The sequence below is a fragment of the Sceloporus occidentalis genome, unplaced genomic scaffold (assembly GCF_023333645.1).
Source record: "Sceloporus occidentalis isolate IW3139 unplaced genomic scaffold, rSceOcc1.0.p SCAF_6, whole genome shotgun sequence".
NCBI classification, from domain to species: domain Eukaryota; kingdom Metazoa; phylum Chordata; class Lepidosauria; order Squamata; family Phrynosomatidae; genus Sceloporus; species Sceloporus occidentalis.
In genome coordinates, this window is record NW_028316986.1 from 61,935,959 (window position 1) to 61,960,100 (window position 24,142).

Here is a 24,142-nt window from a genome sequence, read left to right on the forward strand (position 1 = left end):
AGAAAAAAAAGACAAATGGAGGGCATGACCAAATAAAACACTCCTAAAAATGTCAGTTCATGCTGTTTAGTCCTGCTCAGAATGGAGCACCTTTTGGAGTCTTTCCTGGGAAAAAGGCTGAAATGGAGGACACGTCCGGGAAAAGGAGGACGTGCCTGGTCAGCCTGGAGGACTGAAATGGGGCATCTGCAGCGAAGCAGGCACTCTCGGTGGCTGCTTCCAGGCTTGCTTTAGGCGGACCCCAGATTGTGGAGATGGGGAGCCAGGGAGGAGGAGAAGGAGGAGGAAGATGTCACGCCTCCAGGTGGCTATAAATGGGGCTCCTTTCTCTGCTCCACTTGGAGAGTAGCAGTTGGGGTTGTGTCTTTTTCCTGGCAGGCTGCTTTTGAAGGAGGAGGAGGAGGGAGAGAGAGAGAAATGCAGCCTTTGCACAGCTGCCAGGTTGTCCGACCCTTTAAACAAAGAAAGAGTTTTGGTAAGTAACCCCAACTACTCCTGTGAGCTGATGCATAAGGCTGCCACTTTATTTGGCTTAATATCTGGATATCTGCTTTGTCCTTTTTCAACTGATGTGTGTTTTGACTGAGGTTGTTTGTCTCTTTGTTGTTGTTGTTGTTGTCCCCATGGGGAGAGGAAGAAATTTTAAATGGTGGCCATAAGTTGGAAACAACAACAAAGAGAAGAGTAAGAAAATTATTATTAGTAGTAGAAGTAATAATAATTAAATTCTTACTGTGTATGATACTTTGTTGTAGTATAGTTGGAGGGGAGGGAATTAATAAAATGCATTTTAATTCATGTTGTATTTTACATTGTATTTTATTTGATATTGTGAGGCACCTCGATCCTGCAGGAGAGGCGGCATATAAATATAATTTATTATTATTATTATTATTATTATTATTATTATTTCTTCCCACATCAATACATGAATGATCATGTTTATCACAAAATACATGTCAATTTAAAAGGACATGCCTACAGTTTAAAAGGACAAGATATATACACAGGAAAACAAACCCCATTGAAAATTCATCATTTAAAATTATTATTATTATTTTGGAAGGTTGCTAGCCTGCAGATCTTTGTTGTTGTTCACCTTCAAGTCGTTTCTAACTTATGGCAACCCTAAGGAAAAACCTATCATAGGGGTTTTCTTGGCAAGAGTTGTTCAGAGAGGGTTTGCCATTGAGGCTGAGAGAGTGTGACTTGCCCAAGGACACCCAGTGGGTTTCATGGCCAAGCTGGGATTCAAACCCTGGCTCCCAGAGTCATAGTCCAACACTCAGTCCATTATGCTACACTGCCTCTCATCTCTTTACCTGGGAGAAATATGTTAGGATTGACTTCTTTGTAGATGTCACTAGGGTTGCATGGTCAATTCCATTGAAATTCTATTGAGGTGGGAGTGAGAAACTCTAATTCTAAACTTGGTGTGTCCACAAATGTGGAAGAGTGGGATTTGCAGCTTTTAAGCACAGCCTAGATTTCTTCAAGCAGTGAGATTCCAGCTCAGTAGATGATAGACTCAGCTGAGATGATAAACTGTGTGGGTGTTTTTTTTTTTTTTTTGGGGGGGGGGGGGGAGAATCTGACATCTACAGTATTTCAATGACACTGATGCCTTAGGCTGCATCCAAACGGCAGAAATAATCTGGTTTGACACCGCTTTAATGGGCATGGCTCCATGCCCATTAAAGCGGTGTCACCCTGTATGATTTCTGCCATGCAGATGAGGCATTAGTGAGTATTTCTGGGATGGCAAGATTGGGCATAAGTGCTCAAGATCAGGGCGTAGATCCCATTGAGTTTGATAGTACTTTCCTCTGACTGAGCAGTCATGGATGGCTTTGCCCCCTTAGAAGAGATGTTTGATCTTCTTGGCTTTCTTCTGCACAGCAACCAGGGTGGAAGAAGTGGCCAGCATTCGAGGGAAGTTCCCAACAAAAGTCCCAGTAAGTATCCCTCTTTTCTTCTGTTTCCTTTCTTTGCTAATTACGTGTGTGTGTGTGTGTGTGTGTGTGTGTGTGATAATCATAGCTGGTTACTGGTGTATTTATTTAATTGGTAACAAATATGTCTGAACTTAGTGGGACTTACTCGCTGGAATTCTGTGCCATATTGTTGTTGCTGTGCATCTTCAAGTCATCTTCGATTTATGGTAATCCTAAATCCAATCTATCACGAGGATTTCTTGGAATGTTTGCCATCCTCTGAGGCTCAGAGAGTGTGACTTGCCCAGGGTCACCCAGTGGCTTTTCACAGGTGCCAGGATTTGAACCCTGGCCTCCAGAGTCATTTTCCAGTGCTCAAACTACTACATCAGACTTGCTCTCTCAGTACCACAACATCTGGGTGTAAATCTCATTACATTCAAATATGGGACTTGCTCTGAAGGATTGCACTGGCAGTGTAGTAAGTACAAACTTGGAAAAGTTACCTTTTTTTGACTACACTTCTCAGACTTTCCCAGCCAACACATAGGCTGGGGCTTCTTGCAAGCTGCAGTTCAAAAAGCAATTTTCCCAGGTTCTGAAGTATGCCCTACTCTACTTTAACGCTAATGATATTGAGTAATGTGGTTTATTATCATGCTCTAAAATATGTTTGCTTTCTTGTTGTAAAACAGGTAATTGTTGAAAGATACCAGAAAGAAAAGTACCTTCCACTGCTGGACAAAACAAAGTTCCTTGTACCTCAAGAGTTGACCATGACGCAGTTTATAACCATCATTAGGTATGTAGCAACCCATTGATAGGCTGTTAATCTTGTTGACTGCTCATGCCTCTCTGCAAGCTGGAGTCTATTTTTGCTGCAGGACTTCTGAAATACTTTGGAGACTATGTGATAATACAAACTGCATTACTCAGCACCTTTCTGCAACTTTTCCCATGCCTTGCAAATGCTTTCCCTCATTGGCATAAGATGGGGGTGAGACCTCAGTGCTATATTAGTATAGCCTACTACTTTTTCTTAATCCTGTTTCAAGGATGCATTTGTTCTAAAAGGATTTCTACAGAACATATAGCCAAGAAGTTTGTGGTTCCTTTAGATGTACTTTTGTCCTCATTCCAAGATTTCTTTTTACTCTGAGAGCTGTTCCTGCTCAATCTTCACTTGTTGGAAAGTTGATTTTTCCTGATATATTGGAAACTGCTTCTAAATTCCCTCAGCTTCAAAAACCAGCTTGATCTCTATCTTTGTGTGTATTCTATAGACCAAATGCATACATATTTGAGTTTTAACCCCAGCCCTATTGCTCCAGGAATTCTCTAAACTCCTGTGACCTGTTGCTAGATGCCAGATTTCTTTGTAAACCTGGTATCAAATTACAGAATGATTTAATTCTTGTTTATTGCAGCTCTTTGCCCAATGCCTCTTACAAAAGACACTTTTACTGGAGAAGTTATAGCTTCAAGCCAGATTTCAGATCCTGTTCTGGAAGGCAAAGTAAAAAAATTAAAGGCAAACCATTCTGGATATGAAATGGGGGATAATCCCTACAGGATTGGATTTTTTTTTAGATACTCCTGGTGTACATCTACACTGAACAATTATAGCTGTTTCATACAACTATCTTGCCTCCATCCCATAGAACAGGGGTAGGCCACCTTTTTGAGACGGGGGCCGGGTTGCTGTCCCTCAGACAACTGGGGGGCCGAAGCAAAAAAAATAAATAATTAAATAAAAATTTTTTTAAAATTAAATAAATAAATAAACTGAGACAAATGTAGGACAAAATTTTCAAATGGTGGACACTTTTTTTAAAAAAGTGGAGGACATGTGAAAAAATTTGCTGATTTTTTAAAAAATGTTAATATAAATGCATGTTTCTGAGGCTTCTATAGACAATTGCCCCTGCGCGCAAGAGGCCAAAGGCCCTGGCGGCAATCGGCAGCAGGACCGGGCTGGGGCCGGTCCCAAGACCTCACCAGGCCGCATCCGGCCCGTGGGCCGCAGGTTGCCCACCCCTGCCATAGAATATTGGGATTTGTACTTTAGAATTCTCTACCAGAGAGTAAAGAGATTCCCCAGTACTATTGCTCTCTAGCAGAGAAGTCTATCACAAAACTATAGATCCCAGGATTCTATAGGATGGGGTCATAGCAGTTAAATGGAATCACAGTCCTATAAAAAGGAAATGTCCTCTTGGAAGGCTGGTATTTCCACAGGAGGCATTTATCATGTGGTTGCCCCACCAGAATTTTATAGGTTGTGTAGATGTTCATAAAGAGCCTCCAGGGTTGAGCACTGGAGATCAGGGTTTGAATCCCCACTCGGCCATGGAAACCCACTGAGTGACCTTGGGCAAATCACACTCTCTCAGCCTCAGAGGAAGGCAAAGCCCCTGCCCCCAGAACAATCTTGCCAACAACACCTGGTGATAGCTTCACTTTAGGGTCATCATAGGTTGGGGACAACTTAAATGCACACAACAAAATGTTCATTTCTTTCTCTTTTTTAAAAGCACTACTATCCATTCTCACTGCTTCTTCTGTCTTTTTCTTTTCGCAAAAATAAAATGGGGTGGAGGGAGAACAGAATACCTGCACATTGACTAGTAATGCTAAAAGCCTGCAGTCTGAAATTACTTAAGGAAGTAATAATTTCATGGAATAAAATTTGGGAACAAAGACATCTGAAAAATCTATTGGTACGAATTAAGGAAAATCATTATAAGCTGATCTGGAAATGGTACTTAACAACAGTGAGATTATATCATATAGATAAGAATAATTCAAAATATTGTTGGAGAGGATGTAATGAAGTGGGATCATATATACATATGTGGTGGCAATGTAAATATGTAAAAAAATGAGAAATAGTAATAGTAGAAATAGAAAATATTATGGATATAAGAATAGATAGAAAACCAAATATAGTATTGTTATCACTATATAATGATGTAGAATGGAAAAAAGAAGAAAGAAATCTTGTAACAAACTTGATTACAGCAGCAAGATTAATTATAGCGAGAAGTTAGGAAACGAAAATAAATGTGGAACTGGAGAATCAGTATAAAGAAATCTGGCAAATAGTGATTAATGATAAATTAACATGTAATTTGAAAGTGAAGAAAGGATTATGGTAAAGAAATGATTTTGATGAAATATGGAAAAAATTATTGAAAAAGTATTAAGAAAAGAACATGGAAAATTACCTTCATGAGAGGAATTCAAATTTTGGTTGGAGTATATGGATGGGAATGGCTCTGGGGGAGGGGTGCACTGAGGTGATATTTCGTAAAAAATAAGTAAAGCATTAAAGCATATAGGTGTATGAAGAAAAGTGTAACAATTTGTATTGTAAAATTTAAAAATATTAATAAAAATAAAAAGTAATAATTTTTCATGAAAAGACAGCTGTGCACATGTGATGCTGCGATGGTTTGTAATTTAATTGTTAATAAGATTATGGTGGGTTACACATGTAGCATTCCACATCATTGTATGTTCAGCATACTAATTGAGAAAAACAATTCCAAGCATGGCCCTGAGCTACAGCCTCTTTACAAGGCTGGGATTAGCAAGTGTGCTGTGTTTCAGCAATCCGCCCTTGATCCTAAGTGAATGGACTGACCCCTCCTGACTCAGCTACTGTTTGCCTTCTCCGTTCATGCCTTTTCTTGAAGGAGTGCAACACAGAGTCGAGTTCTAGGATTTTTTTTAAAAAATTATTATTTTATTTAAGCTCTGCACAAACAGAGCCCCAAATGACCACTCCATTTCTCCCCTCCTTTCTGCAAGTTAGTACCTCAATAGCAAGGTACATCTCTGAAATATTGTTCTTTTCTCTTTGCAAACAAAGCAGTGTTACAATCTGCCATAATCCTACTGTTATTCTTCCACATTGTATTTTCCACCAAAGACTGAATGTGCCTGTTTGGCATAAAAGCCACTTCTTTGTACCCCTTGGATAAGGGGGAAAGGTAGTGGTTTCATGTTTCTGTGAAGTGAAGTCTTGTGTAATGCACATATTTGTTGTGTGTTTATGCCTTCAAGCTGCTACCAACCTATGGTGACACCATGAATTTCAGAGGCTTTTCTTAGGCAAGGAATATTCATCACCTTTCCCTGAAATATAGCCTATGTACAGGAATTGTTATTCCTTGGCTGTCTCCCATCCAAGTACTTGTTGTATTCATACTTAAAACATTTTGGGTGTACATTTAAAACAGTACATGGAAACGTTACATATCATTGTTGCATCAGTTGCCATCTGCCAGCATAACCTGTGAGATTACATTGCTCTGCAGGGTTTCAGGGGAATTTAAAAGCTTTCCATTTGATTTCCGTAACTGAGAAATTTCCAGGTAAATTCCAGGGCATTAGCCCTTCCTGCCCAAACATACCTCCCCGCCCAAAAATTCTGGCCCAAAATACCTTCAAAACATAGCTTCCCGCCCCCTTTAGCCTTCCTATAGTGCCTTGTGGCCCATCCAACCTGGAAGTCCTGCCCCCTGATCCAGATGTCCCGCCTCCTTCTGGGGAATTTGGGGGCATTCCGGGGAGCCAATCAGGGGATTTCCTTCAAATGTGATTGGCAACACTGTTGCTCTGATGCTCCTAAAAACTTCACAGCCTGTCATTTTTGTATCCGTGTCTTCCTGCTCTGGAACAGTAGGATTCTAGATTAGGTCTTTCTCTTATTCCCTAAGTCAGAGGTGAACAATTTGTGATCTTCTTGATAATTTTGGACTGTAAGTCCCATCTTTCTAAACCAACATGCTCAGTGGTGAAGGATCATGAGAAATGTTGTCCAGTAACTTCTAGAGGGGGCACATATTGGCCACACTGACTCTAAATCTTTCTGCTAGTGTAAACGTAGAACATGGGATCTGATCTGTGTAGGTGTTAGATTCAACACCTTGGCAAAATATAAGGGGTCATTTATTGTCCTGGCCCCAATAAGCACAGATAGATCCAAGTTCAGATCCTTGCTAAACTCTTAATCAGGAGGTCATTTTATGCATCTGATGTAACAATCTCAGTCTAATAAATCATAGTTTGGTAGATCAAGAACTACTGTTGTGTCTACTTTCTCCCATGTCCCTTTCCTCTCCCTCATAACAGTTACAGACATCTGTAGTGTGCCAAACAACAGTTTCCCAATATCATTGGATCTAAATAGGGCAACACAAGTGGCTTAAGTTTAGACTGAAAACTAGAACGAAAACACTGTATCATTAACTGTTTTGTAGTCCAATATTTGTTTTTTGTTTGGTTTTGTTATGCATAAGAAACTATGGTTTAGCAAAACTTGAAATTGTTTATTGTGGTATAAGACAGAAAGGAAGAGATAATGAAAGGGTCATGCACAGACAATGCTCATTTTAATAAACCATAATTTATTACATTGTCACGAACCATGATGTTATATTTATTTATTTATGGTATTTAAAGGCTCTCAGAGCAGCTTACAGATAGTTATTCAAATGGTTCCCTGCCCACAGGCTTACAATCTAAAAAGACATGACACAAAAGGAGAGGGGAATGGTGGTGGAGAAGTGTCTAACCAGTTATTGTCATAGATTTTACTCCCAGGGGCACACCAAATCATAAATCCTTGAAATGCACACTTGTGTGGTGCACATATTTATTGTGTGCATTTATGCCGTCAAGTTAGTATCAACTTATGATGATGCCATGAATTTCAAAATATTTTCTTTGTCAAGCAATATTTGTTGCCTTACTCTCAAACTGATATTTCCTGGCTGTCTCCTATCCAAGTACTTGTATTTGTACTTAAAATTTTTTGGACGCACATTTACAGTAGTACATAAAAACAACCCTCACATATAGTCCTTTCATAAGTTCCCATCTGCCAGCTCAACCAGTGAGAGGAGGGAGGATGGGACGTGGATATATTACAGCAGTTGGATATATTACAACAGTTGTTTACGTTTTGCAACTACTAACCATTTTATAGTTGGAGCCAATATGTTTTCAATTTTTTTTTAAAAAAATATCAAAGTTAAAAAACAAAATATAACTGTAGCATGATTAGTTGTGAACAGGGATGCAAGTCTTCCCTTGTTCTTGCACCTAAAAATGAAAAGGGTGATAGGTTTCTCCCTTCTGTGTGATTTTATTTCTTTCTTTATTTCCCATGCAATGTTGGAAGATCTCAGGGTGGATTACAATAAAATCAATTTAAGACAATAAATAATAATTTTAAAAGATTAAAAATATATTAAATCATTTATTAATTTAAACCCAGTTAAAACAATTTAAACTAATGCAAATCATAGCAGATGTGAAAACTGGATAAAATCAATTAGGCCTGAAAGCTTTAATAAAATGCCATTTTTTGACTGGATATTGAGAAGAAACCAGAGCTGGCACCAATCAGGCATCCAAGGGGAGGGTATTCTACAACTGGGTTGCCAACGCAAAGGAAAATGTCTCCCATGTCCTCCCACAATGTTTTATCCCTACTAGTGGGAGACAGAGGAGGGATCCTCAAGCAGACCTCAAACCTTGTGCAGGCATAGAACATTTTGAATTCAAACCGGAAGCATACTGGCAGCAAATGCAATTTCTTCAGAATAACTGTTAGATGGTTTCTAAATGGTGTTCTAGTCAGCAATCTACTAGTTACATTTTACATTTAGCTGCAGTTAGAGTTCAACAAGGGCAGCCCACATAGAGTGCATTCCAATAGTCTAATTAGAAAGTTACCCATGTGTGTACTACTGTGGTTAAGAAGATTACAACACCCAGCTTTTAAAATGTGATTACACCAGGAAAAAAAGCAGCTTTGGCAATACGTAGTGCAAGATGACACCTCCGATCCATAGCTGCTCTGTCCCTGACCAGTCCCTTTTTATTGATGGAGGAAACCCATCAATGACCTTGCAGTCATGCAATTCCCCAGGGATGAAATGTCACTGATAGGGCAGTTGTGCAACTGGCAGTCATGTTGTGTCAATGTCTCCTCCTCCCCCTGCTTCCCTCCTCCTCGCTATTCCCAAGCAGCTTGATTCCCTGGTTCTTGTTTTTCTGTTTCTTTTCTTTTCAACTTAATTCACAGTAAAATAAATATTTTTAAAAAAATAACAGAAAGGCATACTGGGTAGAGTAAAAGGCAGGGAGGCAGAATTAAGGGAGAGACGGGAAGAGAGTGAAATGGGAGCAGCAGCCCCAGTCACCTGGTTGAGAAGAGGTGCAGTGATGACTGCTTAGAAAGGAGTGTGTTCCCTTTTTAAAAAAACAATTGATGTGATTGCTTTGAAAATGGAATTCATGCAGTTATCCCTGTTTAGGAAAAGCCATTGCTGGTGGACTAGTTCTGATGGAAGCAGGACCTCTGTTACAACTGCTCATTGCACTGCAAATTTCTAGCAGGAAGGGGTTGGAAATATCATCTTGCTGCACCCTAGTTATCAGTAGAATAGATTTCTGCCATTCAGTGTGGCTGCTGGATGTTAAGATAGGTAGGGGGAGTCAGCTTGGGAGAGGAAGTGCAGTTACACATCCGTAACTACATCTCTGCTGTAGGATCTTGGCAAATAGGTGAAATCTCTCTCCAAAAGGTTTCAAAATGCAATAAAGCTTGGAGCGGTTAACATTTTTCTCCCATGGCATTTTAGTGTGTAAAGACATCTTTTCTCATTAAGAGTGAGAACATTCTGAGTATTCTTTCCACCACCAATTGTAAATGGTGTGCTCTCATTTCACTGGGGAAATAAAAAAGCTCTTGCTTTTATATTTATTGAAAGGCAATCTGACCACTCAGCCAGTCCTGAGGAGTGGTAAACATGTCGGCTGATGGAAAATTGAGTCTGGGAAACTTGTTTTGAACAAAGTTACAAAATCATCATGTTCACTGACCTAGACTGTTCTTTTTTGCCCTCTCTACGTAACAAGAAAAAACATAACACATTTAAAATATTGTCTATTTCCTTTGTTACTCTAGGAGCAGAATGGCACTGAGTAATACTCAAGCTTTTTACTTGCTAATAAACAACAAGAGTTTAGCCAGTATGTCTCTAACTCTGGCTGAAGTATACCGGGATTATAAAGATGAAGATGGTTTTCTGTACATGACTTATGCTTCCCAGGAGATGTTTGGAGGCTTTTTAACTATTGGCAAGGCAAACTGTAAGGAATGTCTCCTAAAAACATAAGAATTATCTTGGTGACAGCTGTTGTTAGACATCTGGGCTGTGATTCACACAACTGGCTTGAAGATGAAAAGTGCTCTGTCTGATGTGGGCTCTCCTGAAAGATTGATGGTCAAGGCGTTGGCAGGACCCAACCCAAGAACCAAGTGGTGGAAGAAACTATTCTAAGCAAATGACCTGGATCTATATTTTTTATCTGGCTGTTAGTCACCCATGGAAGGTAGCAGGGGTATGCTTCAGTGTTAAAACAAATTTAAATTATGTATCTGCTTTTTAAAGTATTATTGAAGATAGGTGTGCATGAGAAGCAAATAAAGGAATTTTAAGACCAGGTAAAGCAACCTGGGCAGGAATTGTCTGCTTAGCAGCTGAGAATTGGTGAGTACTAGAGACTTGCACACTGCTTGGTAGTTAAACAGAGCTGTAGTTCATTCTTTTATGAACTTGCTTTTGTTAAAACCTTATTCAGCCTTCCTCTGAGAGGAATACCACCAGGAGGTGGGGTTACATTCTAAAATGTACATCAAGAGATGGAAACTGTGCCAGGTCTTTTGCAAGAAACAAAAAGTGGCCAGCAATTGATTTCTAATTTTTTTAAAATATGTATTTTCTGCTGACAAAAAGTAGTGCTCCCCCCGTAACCATCCTGGAAGAAAGGTGGAGTATAAATTCCATAAATAAAATTGATAAATAAAGAAGTAACAAATTGAAAAGGTGGGTTCCAGCCCCTGGGGTTTTCCAAGAGAGACAATTCAATTTTGCTTAGGCAGTAGTGAATTGGGGCCCAGAAAAAAGACAAGGCTGCATTTTGCTGACTGCTGCTTTAGAGCAAAAGATCCTTTACTCCCACAAACATGAACATGCTTGCTTTCCCCTAAACATGACATCTATATGGAAGTAAATCTTTTGAAGGGAGCTTCTCCTGTGGAATGTAATAGGCCTCCTTCAAGCACACTTTGCATGTGGACCCCAATGAGATCAATCTGGAAAAAAAATCTGTATAAGATTGAAATCAGCAGATGGGGTGTTCCTGATCACAGCTCCCTCAGTGGAGCTGTGGTCAGAGTACAAATACATATGCGGCATCTTGCAATCGTTTAAACTGGGAGTAAGTAGAAGGATAGCTAACCTTTAGCGCTGAGGCAGCAAGCCTTGAAGCGCTAACAGAAGCTTTATCAGGATGCTATGTTCTTGCTCTTTGAACTCTGCTCTGAGCTTTATCTTAATATCTGTCAGAGATAAGACAACTGTATAAAAGTAAACTGTTTTTTGTTTGGTTTTTTAAAATCTCCCTATTGTAACTCACAAAGTGCAAGAGGATTAAAAGTTACTTAGCTTGAAATTTAGGCTTTAAGCCCTGTCAAATTGACCTTCTGAAACTATAGTACCCCATTGTCTCTGACCATTGGCTATGTTGGCTAGGACTGAAGGGAGATGAAAGCCAAAACATCTTGGGGGACCTGGGCTAAGAAGAAATCCCTCAACTATCCTGATTTGGTAGGAACAGTCCCAATTAATCCTTTGTTTCTCTCTCCTTCCATTATCCCCTGTGTGCTCAACTTTACTTTAACTGCTGCAACTGGGTTCAGAGTACAAAAGTAGTTTGTACTCAGTTAATTCAGCATTGGGTAGTGGAGATGGGGTGAAATCTTATTCCCAGTAGGCCCAGGCAAAAGCAAGCTGCTGCAGCCTCTCTCAGTTTGTCTGTTTTTCTTAATTAATAACTTTTGCCTTCTTGACCATGCTTTGAAATTGCTTGGCCACATGTGTCCTGGTTTTCATTTGGGAAAGATTGGAGGGTATGCTAGGATCTGCTGAAAAGAACTACATTTGAAAACATCTTAAATCATTTTATTTTTTTAAAAAATTCTACCAGTTGTGTATCTCAAAACCACTCTCCTTTGCCATCTTTTTTTGAATGACCTTTCATTTCTCTGTATCTTAGGAATGTGCTGTGCTAGTTTGCAAACTGATATGCATTCCTGCTTGGAAAGAAAACCATGTTAGGAGTAAGCACTATCTAGTCTACTGTAATGATTCTGTCTGCAGCTGGTGTGCGTGTGTGTTTCTGCATCACATTTATTTTCTTGGATGTTGGCGTGGGTGAGGGTTACAGAAACCCTTTTAATTCAAATAAGTAAGTTTAGTCATCATGCAGTTTAAAGCAACACCTGTTTGGCAAGTGTGAGGAATGGGTGAGGATGTAAATTTGGTGGCAATGAGCTGAACTAAGATGGAGAAATGTAATGCATGATGGGGAAAGCTGTCTGGCAAGCGAGGCGAGGATTTTTTGAGAACTGCTGATGTGGTGATAGATGGCGTGTCCAAAACCTTGGATGTAGCTGCTTATCCATAAAGAAGAAGATATCCAGGACTGTACGAACAGCCTGGATAGAAACAAAGACTCATAAGGAAGAGACTGCAAAGAACTGTTCGATCTGAAGTGTTAGTCAGCGTCAAAGGAAGAGGTCCTCATGTAAAGACAGCAGGACGGAGGACGTGGTAAAGCCTTAAAAGAGAGACTTTTCCAAATCAAAGGTGTGCTCTGGACCCGCGGAAACAGCTCCCATGCCTTCATGAAGACGACTGATCAATGCCTTCAGTGCAGTGCCATCTGTGTGTGTGAGTATTGTGTGAATGGTGTGTGTGAGAGCTCTCTTGGTACTTGTATTTGTCTATGTCTGTGTATTTCAATAAATGTTACATGTATAGTGTCTAAAACCAAATTTGGTGTCTCTTTGTCTGTCAGCCCTGCTGTGGATAAGTTTACTGGGAGGGAGATTTCCACTACACGCTCTCAGGATGAACAGGTTGCCCTTAAAATCTGGGCATAACACAAGAAGAACACACAGTGGCACTGGAATAGCCTCAAGAATATAGGCAAAAGATGCAGCTCAGAAAAGCTGGAGAATGCATTACGCCCCAGGTGACAGTTCTGTCAGGAAAAAATGGTGCTCCTCAGCACTGAATGGGGATGGCCTGGCGCTGGGCACCGGAATGGGACCTTTTGGAGGATGCTTTGGTGTGCAATAAAATCCATTTTTTCTTGGTCACGTGCAGCCACGAGCATTCCCTTCCCGTGCCCATAATGGGGGGAAAACGGGTGCAATAAACTTCTTAGTCATGTTTGGAGTAGATCTGTTGAAATGAATGGCACTTCGGTTAGTTATGATTAATTTGGATTAATCTGCACAGGCCAGCTTTAAGAATAACTAATGTCAGGATCCTATCCAATGTGGGTGGGCAGAGGTAACTATGGTGGTCCATAGAATTGGTCCATCACACCAATTTGGAAGCTTCTGTGCCTAAGAAGAGGGGTGTCTTCAATAACAAAATTGGCAACAGTGAATGGGCTTCATTAAAAGATGGGCTTTTCTCTATGACAAATGGCTTCAGGAGAGTATGAGTGTGTTCCTAGATTTTCTGACTGGTTAAGCAATGACAAAGTCCTGCAGTATCATAAACTTTGAGCTTATACACCCTTCCAAATATGACTTGAGTGCAATTCCCAGCATACTTTATCATTGGCTATGCCAGCTGGGGATTTATTAAGCTGTGGGTTAAGAACACTCCATGTTTCCTGTCCTTGCCCTAGAGCAGGGATGGTCAGTTGTGGTGGGTCCAGGGGCCAATTTTCTCCTGCAGAGTCCTTTCAGGGGCCACATGGAGTGCCAAAAATGCTCCTCAAAAAGAAAAACAAACAAACCAACAAACCAGAAATGGGCATAAGTTCATGTTAGGTTTTCAAAAATGGCCAGGTGTGTGTTTGTGTGTGTGCGTGTGCACTTTGGTATTAAATAGTGCAATGGACAGCAGTTATGTATTTAAAAGGTAAATTCCCATTCGTAGAGGCTTCCACATGTGTGAATAAACTCTTTTGGAGGACCACAACAAGGTCATGGGGGGGTGCAAAGCAGCCCTGGAGAGCCTCATGTGGCCTTAGGATCACACTTTGCCCACCCCTGGGTCCTTGTTTGGTATCCTTTGCAACCAAGAAGAATTGCTTGAGAGACAAATGGCATGTCAAGAATAGGAAGCTGAAAACAGGTGAGCTATTGTGCCAAATTGGCAATTGCACTGTCTTCTTCATCTTAACCAGTAGTGTATCTAGGATTAATTGGCAATTGGAGACATTAAAAAGCACAGGTTAAGCACTCAAAACTTCACAAAGTGAATAAAGAGTTACTGAGGAATCACCATGGCTTTGTGCATGTTTTACGAGGGTTGGAGTTCCACATAACAGCATTTGTAATTTCCCGTGTTGCCTCCATCCCTTTTCTTTACCAGAAAAAAGTCCAACATTTTTAGGAACTGAGGTCTTGTCAAAATCTCCACAATCTCTGTAAGTGTAGATGCTCTCAACACTAGTCTTCCATCCCTTGTTAGAAGCTGGTTGTTTTTTTATGGGGCAAGGACCTGCTGGATAGGCAATCCATTCACAGCTCAGTCAATATTCAGAATTACCTTCAGGATGGGCACCATTTTTATCATCTGTTATTTTTTGCACTTTTCTGACTACTCATACATACAGAAAAACAACAGTAAGATATATTATGGTATGTCCCCAGCCCGATGTTACCATTTTGTTAAAATGGTTAATTTTTTAAAAAAGGAGATATTACAGTATAGGGGTATAGAACAATAACATTTTCTTTTAACCACTTTTTTATTATTTTTGGATATTTGCAGTATATCTGGAAGATTGTTTTGTTTCTGCCTAAAAAGCTGATTAAATGAATACATGGAAAATAAAAATAGTGCATGGCAGAGAGTATTACTAAACTGTGGTTGGTTTGCCTATCTGCTCTTCAGAATGAAATCACCAAACACCTCTTTGAAAAAATATTGTGATAAGAACTTTTACTGTTGTGGATAAAACACAGAGAGATGTACAGACTGGAAGTGCTTAGTATCCCCAGAACAGGTGGAAAGTCAGATTTATTTCTTCTAACAGCATCCAGAAGAAGAGTAACTATCTGTTTATACTGGGTGTTTCCAGGCAGATGGCTCCCAAAATGAATCTTAAAATAACAAAAAAGCAAAAGCTCAATTGGTATGAAGAATCGAAGTCCCAACCCAAAGCAACCTGAAGCACTGAATAAATGCTGATGTTTCCTTGAGAAATCTGAGGTTTCTACCTTTTGGAGAGATTAGAAGTCCACAAAGGCAATTTAAAACTATCATGTACATTACCCAAGAAAACTAGAATTACTACTAAAGTGGTTGGAGTTAGACACTACGGTATGTGAACATGGGCTTTGACTTTCTTCAGATAATACTTAACACTTGCAGCAGGATAGTCAACATGATGCACTGGACTACAACTTCAATACACCCCAACAAGTAGAGTTGTGATGAGTGTTGTATTGCAAACCATGGAAATCACCAGGTTGCCTATAGTTGGACAGTAGTTTTAAGCACTCAGAGCACTTTGAACATATTTGCTGGCATCTTTTTAGTTGGTCCTAACTAAATTAGCTATTCAATCAGTTGTTGAATGGTGATTCAATATATTGATAAATCCCAGTCACTGAATGGGTCTACTCTAGTCAGATTAAAAACAGGACTAACAAAAGAATTTAGGTCATTACCTAGTTGTAATGTGTAATAATATTGCAACTAGGCAGTGGCCTAAATTCTTTTGTTAGTCCTGACTAGAGTAGACAACCCTAAACAGAAAGAATCATAGAGTTGGAAGAGACCACAAGGGCCATGCAGTCTAATCCCCTCTCATGCAGGAACTCCCAATCAAAACCAGTATTCTTAGTCCCTTATAATATATACATGGTAGAAATGAGAGGGGGTGTGGTTTGCTTAAAACCATCTAATAGCAGAGGGGAGATTTGAACCTCTATATACCCTAAAGGGACCAGGTCCCATCTGATTTTGGAAGCTACGCAGGGTCAGCCCTGGTTAGTACTTGGATGGGAGACTGCCAATGAATACCAGGTGCTCTAGGCTATATTTCAGATGAAGGAACTGACAAAACTACCCCCGAGTATTCCTTGCCTAAGAAAACACACACAGGTTATCATTAGTCACTACATTACTTTACCTTTTAGCCATGTCTATCTTCCATAATCCTTGTTCTGCTTCTAAATTCCACAGTGAAAACCAGTATAGTGAGGCATGCTTATAAAAGTTTCACTGATGATCTTCAGAGCTCCTATTTGCAAGCTATTTTGCACACTACTCTTGACAAGACAAGAACTGAATTGACAACAGGAAGATAACTGTCTGGTCAGTATTTATCTGAATAGTTTTAAATGTGAGTGAAAAACAAAACAAAGAGGCCACTGTACCTCTTCAAGGTTGTGTGTAACATACCCTCCAACCTTCCCAATTAATCCTCTATCATCCCACGTCCTCTGATGTTTTTAAAATTGCCAAGTTTCTCTGTCCTCCTCCCACTTTTTCCCTTTATCATCAACTTACTTCAGATGCTGCCAAGGGAGTTTGAAGTGCAAAAATAGTTTGCAATCCATTAACTCAGCAGATAGGAGAGGAGGGGCAGAATCTTGCCTTTCACAGAAGGTTCAGGCAAAAGTAAATAACCTCTATTAGCGTATCTGTTCTTCCTCATTAATATTTGTCATCTTGACCACACTGGTGTTGCTTGGCCAGTTTTCCAAGTTTTTTCTTCAGTGAAATGATAGTGTCACACAAAGACCTCAATAACATGATTGGTGTTTAGAGTCAACTTCTGATCCAGGATCTTAAATCTGTAATAGAGGTAGGTTCACCGGGTAGGCAGTGGTGCTCTCAGCATCTGCAACCAACCAAATATATGCACTTGCCTTTTATGTGTGTTTGGGGCCACAGATTACTATTCCTCCCTCAGAGCAGACAAAAGGGCAAAGAAATAGGATCCCAAACTCCATTGAGATGACAGAGAGCTGTTGGAAACATTTTACTGATGGATTCTATTCCTGTGCTATACAAAAATGACACTGATGAGGTCTTTCTCATTTTGATGTAGAACAAAATCCACCAGTAAAATGTCTCCCACAGCTATCGGTCATTTCAATGCAGTTCATGCTAGCCACTTGAGCCACTAAAAGTGGAGTATGTGGAGAAATGTATAGGAAATAGGAAGCATTCCCTAAGTCCAGACATAAGTGTGGTTTAATCCACAGACTATAATGTTTTGTGTGTGTGCTTGTGTTTAGCTCAGCAGGTTAAGAATTCTATTTTTCCAGTCCAATTAACAATCAGACATTGCAGTTATTAAAACATGTGCCAAGACAGTAAGGGCTGTTCGACACTGGAACACACTCCCTTGGAGTGTAGTGGAATCTTCTTCCTTGGAGGTCTTTAAACAGAGACTGGATGGCCATCTGTCAGGGATGCTTTGTTTGTGAGTTCCTGCATGGCAGGATTGGGCTGGATGGCCCTTGTGGTCTCTTCCAACTCTATGGCGCATTACAGACCGCCTAAAAGCAGCGGTCTGCCGGCGCTGCCGGTTGCTCCGTGCGGGAGCCGCAGCAGCCAAACCGCACAGCTCCCGCGCGGAGCAAAAAAGAAGCCCCAAAATGGCGCTTCTTCCCACGGCGCAGTTATGACGCCACGAGGTGCCAATGGCGCACTCGCGACGTCATAAGCGCAGTGTGGATGCTATGCATCTGGAACGTAATAATGGCGGCGCCTGTGTGTATAGGGTGCCGCCATTATTACGCCCCCGTCACATGCTAGGGGTGAGGCCGGTGTGGACGCTAGGTCCCCAGCCAACCCCTAGCACGTGACGGGGGCGCCTCAAGAGCCCGTCTGTAATGGGCCTAAGATTCTATGATTCTACTCCTTGGAAGAATATACAAAGAAATGGTGGGAATTACATATGTTTTTTTTAAAAAAATATGACCCACTCTATGGACAATCCCAATACTATAAAGTGAAAAACTGATAGCAAGCTGTATGAGAGCCTGAAAGCCAAAATAGTTTTATTGGCTAATGATATGGCTCTGGGGAAAATTGAGTCTTGCAGATGCTGTGCCTAAGTAGAAGTCTGCTCTTTGATACCTTGTCTCTAAGGCATCCCGGAAGCATGAATAAACATGAAATGGTCTCTTGGATACAGCTGGCATTTTACACTCAGTTTAGCACAGCTGTTAATGGGTATTAATGGGTTTTCTCAATACAAGAGAGACACAAGGTTACTTGGGGTTTTCCTAAATAGGGAAATTTAGGGGCTTGACAGACTGCCCCTAGTCGCCCCTTTTAGCACTGGTTTGGGCTGCGACAACCACACACCGTGACCCCAATCTGGCCTTTCCACAGCGCAAAAAGAAGCTACAAAAAGCAGCTCCTTTTTGCGCCGCGGAAAGGGCACCATAGCAAGCAGTGCCATGGCTTTTTGGCACTTCTTTGGGGCTGTGCTGCTTGCCATGTCGTGCCATGGCATCAGGAATTTCCAGGTCCTCCAGTGCAACTCTGTGGTCAACATCTGCCAGACACTGATCACAGAATCATACTGGAGGACCTACAAATGCCTAGAGAAGTGTTTCATCTAAGAACTTCTAAGTTCTCCAGCACAACTCTATAGTCAACTTCTGGCAGAGTTTTGCTGGAGGACCTAGAGATTCCAATCAAGAACATATTAATCAAAACTGCAAATAATCAAAGGTGCAAAAGTCACATGTGGAGGGTCAATTGTGGGCCTGAACAGATAGGCCAAAAAAGCTGGCTTTCGCACAGCTTGAGGGTGTGGCAATTTGATGATGCATGCCCCCATGATACATGGAAGACTGCACCTGGGCCATGGAAATACAGCCCCCAAAGCAGCGTTTTTTCCTGCTCCAATTTGGGCCTGCATTAGCAGGCACCCTTAGGACCTTGGCATATGCTTGTCTGTTTCCCCGTTATCTGTACATAGCCTCATGTTACACATGTGTATGTCACAAACATGATTTGACCCAATATGTATAGCTACCGTAGCAATTTGCAGCTTCCTATAACTTCATGAAAGATGTTCTATTTGCATTCCAATTAAGTTTGCCTATCCAAATGACTCATTTAAAATTATTAATGAGTTTGTCATGTTATATAACCTATACCCAGTTTACTCCATGCATCTGAGGAAGTAGACCAAGCCTATGAAAGCTTATGCTACAACTTCTTTCACACAGTTAGGGGCTGTACATACAGCCGCTAAGGGGTGGCATGCAGCTGCCCCTTCTTTAGTTGGATCAGGGCTCTGACAGCTTCACGCTGCTGTATGGCACTCCTTCAGTGCTGCATCATTTGGATGCAGCACTGGAGGTGCACCATGATGCTGTGCGCCATCTGGAGTGGCATGCAGCATTATGGCACCCTAGGGGCAGAGTCAGGACATGCATCACCAAGACGCTGTGCCCTGACTCCACCCACAGGCCAACCTTTTGGGCCAATCTGCATAGGGCCTGTGTCTCCAAGATGCTACAAGATACCTTTGCATACTTACTTTATTGATATTCCTGCCTGAGAGGGATTTGTCTTCAGATAGTTATCCTCTGGATTATTTTTAACTGCATTCAAATTTTCACCAGACTTTGGATGAAGCTAGAAATACCTTCTAACCAGCATTTATTTCCTAGTACTACTAGTTATTAGTCATCAACAAAAACACACACAGCTGTTAGGGGTGGGCGGGGGAACATCCTTTTTGTAATAGTGTGGAGCTCTATTCAAATACCTTACATGTCTAGACTTTCTGCAGAAAGCTAAACATAAGGAAATAAATCTCTCTGTTCTAAAATACAGCTGCACTTTATAGGCCTGCCAGAATCTTCCACAAACAACTAGAGAATAATTATTACTCTAAAACCAGGTGAGCTTAGTTCAAGGCCTCAGTATGCTGCCTTCCTTTTTCTCTTCATACTCTTACAGAAAGGGCAGTTCAGATTCATAGGGAAAGAGTATGTTTGCAGAACACTGTTAATACAAATATGAGAGGGGGACAGTGAAAAAAAGCCAATAGCAAGAAAATAAACTCATTTGAGATGTGGTGCTGGAGAAAGGTACTGAGGATACCATGGATTACCAAGAAGGCAAACAAATGGGGCCAGGAACAGATCAGGAACTCTCTCTGTCATGGGGCAAAACAGAAGGGCATAATATGCCCGCTTGAGGGCAGTGTTTATAAGCCGCATGAGCACCACAAACCTGCAGTGGTGGGACAACCTTTTTCTGACTCAAAAAGGAGCAGTATTTTGTCGCTCCTTTTTGAGCCAGCAAAAAGCTAGATTGAGGCCGCAGCGTGCAGTTGTCACAGCCTTGATCCGGTGCTCAAAGAGCCGTCCGTGCCTTGACAGCTGTCTGTTTCAGCCCCAAGATGACTTAATTGAGGCTGTTGTACTTTGGCTGCATCATGAGGAAAAATGAATTTTTAGAAAAGACAATGATGCTAGGAAAGATGAAAGGCAGTAGAAAGAGAGGAGAACCACATTCTAGAGGGCTTGATAAAGGAAGACACAGGCCTTGGCCTGCAGGACCTGAGCAGAGAGGTTGAGGACAAGGGGACTTGGAGATGTCTCATCCACATAGGGTTGCCATAAGTAAGGACCTCCAAACCGGGACAAATGTAGGACAACATTTTCAAATGTAGGACACATTTTTTTAAATGGAAGACACACAAAAAATTTGATGATTTTTAAAATATGTTAATATAAATGTATGTTTCTTAGGCAGGATGAAAATGGAGGACGTTTGGGCATTATTCCTAGACAGATGACAGAAATGTACTTCCCTTTCTGGCCACCCCCCCCCCCCCATTCCAAACAGCACATTTGGGCATTGAACATGGCTTTATTTTAACATTGCCTCTTGCATATTTCAGAGGCTTATTGCATAACCAAACTCTTTGGGTATCATACTGAACCTGGGTTCACATGGCTATGCATATTGAATATGTCAAGGTGGTTTAACAAGAAGTGGATTTGCCCTCGGATTCAACTGTACTTCTCAGAAGAGTGTACTTGGTCAAGGTACTTTGATTTTTCTTCACTGCGCATGAGTTTGGCCATGCCTCAGAAGCTGGCTGATATCAATATCAATATCACCATCACCATCATCATTGTTAAAGCAGACCTTTTAGCATTAAAAGCACCAAAAACACACAGAAATGCGCTTTGGAAAGTCACACTGTCTCGCCTTCAGAAAGAGTGCATGCCTCAGAAACTGACTGATATCATCATCATCATCATCATCATCACCACCACTATCGTTGTTAAAACAAAGCAGACCTGTACAAGTGGAATGAAAAATCCTCCTCCTCCTCCTCCTCCTCCTCCTCCTCCTCCTCTTCCTCCTCCTGCTACTCTTCCTCCTTCTTCCTCTTCCTCCTCCTGCTACTCTTTTATAAAACAACTAAAACTTTTCTTCCTCCTCCTCCTCCTCTTCCTCCTCCTGCTACTCTTCTTCTTCCTCCTCCTCCTCCTCCCTCCACCTTCCTTCTCCTCCCTCCTCCTCCTCCTCCTCCTCCTCCTCCTTCTTCTTCCTCCTCCTTCCTCCTCCACCTCCTTCCTTCCTTCCTCTCCTCCTCCCTCCTCCTCCGCCTCCTCCTCCTCCTCCTCCGCTGGTCACTGCTGCCTCACTGGCCCTGGGCTGGCCCACGTGGGGACCAGAGGAGGAGCTCCTCCTCTTCAGGCTGGCCAATGGGGACAGACTGGAGCTCCAACAGCCCGCCCCCTGCCAGCAGCCATTGGCCAGCCAGCCCCAGGAGGAGAAACTCCTCCTATTTAGCCCTGAGCGTGGCCCTGCAGATGCACGCAGAGCAACAGGAAGCTGCCGGCGGGTGCAAAGGCCTCGGCAGTGGCAGCGGCCTAGGTGGTGGTGGTTTGCTGTGCACGCTGCGTACAGCGCAGCGCAAAGGCCGCGCGCAATGGCCAGCACAGTTGCTGGCACCAGCACCGGCAGCAGACCTGGGGCGATCCCGAGTCGAGGAAGAAAACGGGACGGGGCGCCCCTGCCTGGTGGAAAAGCAGGATTGTCCCGCCAGGGGGCGGGACATGGCAACCCTACATCCACAGGGTCACCATAAGTCAAAGTCGATTCTAGGGCAGTTGACAACAACTCCCAGAGTCCTAATTCTGCACTCAAACCACCACACCACACTGGTTCAGTGCATTCAAGTCAACTCAAATTTATGGCATTCCCATGATAAGAGCTTCTTGGTGAGGTTTATTCAGAAGAGGTTTGCCACTGCTTTCCTCCTAGTGGGGATTCATGCCCTGACTTTTCAGTCCTCAAGCCACTATGCCATAATGGCTCTCACATCAGGGTGGCTCCTTACTTATTGGCAAAAGAAATGCATCATCCAGAAAACAGGACAGAAGAAGGCAGGGTTTTATATAAATTTTGCACATGTTAATTTATATGTGTAGGTGTAAGTCTGGAAAGAATTACTGTCATTCAAATAAAAACACAGTACATCTAATCATAATAGGAACACTGTAACCACATGACTTGTGTGCTGCCTTCCCATGAGATTGTTTGGTCATTTCTTCTCTCAACACTGGTGGTGGGTCTCTTCCTGTTCTCTCCTTTTTTCCCCTTTCTACATAAGACACCTTCAAATAGAAGACGACAAAACAGAACCCATGGCCATATTATGCCATCTTTTTTGTTATGTGCTTTCAGATTCACTCCAGCCCATGGTGACATATCATAGAAGGGGCTTTCTTGGAAGGATTTATTATACTGGGAAGGTTCGGCATTGTCTTTTTCTAAGAGTGAGAGTGTGTGACTTGCTGAAAGTCACTAGGGCCTAAATGCCCTAATGGTAACAGGTCCTATCTGATCTTGGAAGCTAAGCAGGGTCAACCCTGGCTAGTACTTTGATTGGAGACCACCAATGAATACCAGGTGCTTTAGATTATGTTTAAAGGGAGGGTTCTCAAAACAACCTCTGCGTATTCCTTGCCTAAGAAACCCCTATGAAATTAATGGGGTCACCATAATTGTATAAGCAAACTGGAGACAAATACAAAAAGAGTCCTGTGCCAACACTCAAATCACTACACCACACTGATCCTTTTATTTCATCTTTACCCGTACATACTACTCTGTTTACATGCATTGACCAGCATCCTTTTGGTGACATACTCTGGCATACCTACCTTTACACCAGGAGTTCCACATTTTTTATCAATGTGAAATGCACATGTTACTACATTCATGCTTACACAACTTAAGTCCCATGTGCATAACTATTGCACTGTTGTTGTTGTGTCCAATCCTAAAGCAAACCTATCACAGGGCTTTCTTGGCAAAATTCTTCAGGTTGGGTTTGCTATTGCCATCCTATGAAGTTGAGAGAGGGTGACTTGCCCAAGGTCACCCAGTGGGTAAGCAATCACTTTTCTTAAGTTATTGTGCACTGAAGAGCAATATTCGAATCTGTAACATCCTTGACTGTCTGCAGTATGCACTTGCTGTTATGCAATCGGAATGTGTATCAGCACAATTTCAGATATACAGTTATTTGTGTGATGTTACAGTCTATTAGACTGATGGTGTAGCATAACCATTGCATGACTCTGCAAACAGGGATAATGCTATCGTTTCCTCCAGTATCCTGCAGAGTTCACTCTTCATTCCTAAAAAAATGCCCCCACTCTGTCTGTTTGTCTATTTATCTATCTATCACATATATGTAATGATGAAATTTGGTGTTTTATTTCTTGGTTTTTTCTTACTCTTTTTTTTTCAGGGACAGAGGTGGGAATGATTCAGTGACCAAACCACCACCAGTTCTGGGGTTGGAGAGTTGTAGGGACTATTTAGAGGAATGGCTGAAAAATTAGGGTATTTGGGATTTTCTAGATCTACAGCTTCTCCCAGCACACCCTCAAAAGCCCTGTTTGGACTTCCACCACTGGTAAAACACCACTACAGGACTATCATTTAGCTTTTCATCATTGTAATCATCATCACTAGCACCCCCACCATCACCAGCATCACCATCACCACCATGACCTCCCTCTCTGATGGTACAGCAGTTGTTTCCCTGTTCCCTATGGTGCTTCAGTCACCCTCCAACAG

General features: G+C 41.6%; 1 protein-coding gene across 1 annotated transcript; it reads left to right on the top strand.

Moving 5' to 3' along the window:
- The first annotated feature begins 413 nt into the window (after nucleotides 1–413).
- Nucleotides 414–10,300, top strand: MAP1LC3C (microtubule associated protein 1 light chain 3 gamma). The gene is made up of 4 exons (XM_089528404.1): nucleotides 414–475; nucleotides 1,900–1,955; nucleotides 2,630–2,736; nucleotides 9,919–10,300. The coding sequence occupies exons 1-4, from the start codon at nucleotides 418–420 to the stop codon at nucleotides 10,127–10,129; spliced, it is 432 nt and encodes a 143-aa protein (XP_089384530.1). The 5' UTR covers nucleotides 414–417; the 3' UTR covers nucleotides 10,130–10,300.
- The last annotated feature ends 13,842 nt before the right edge of the window (nucleotides 10,301–24,142 follow it).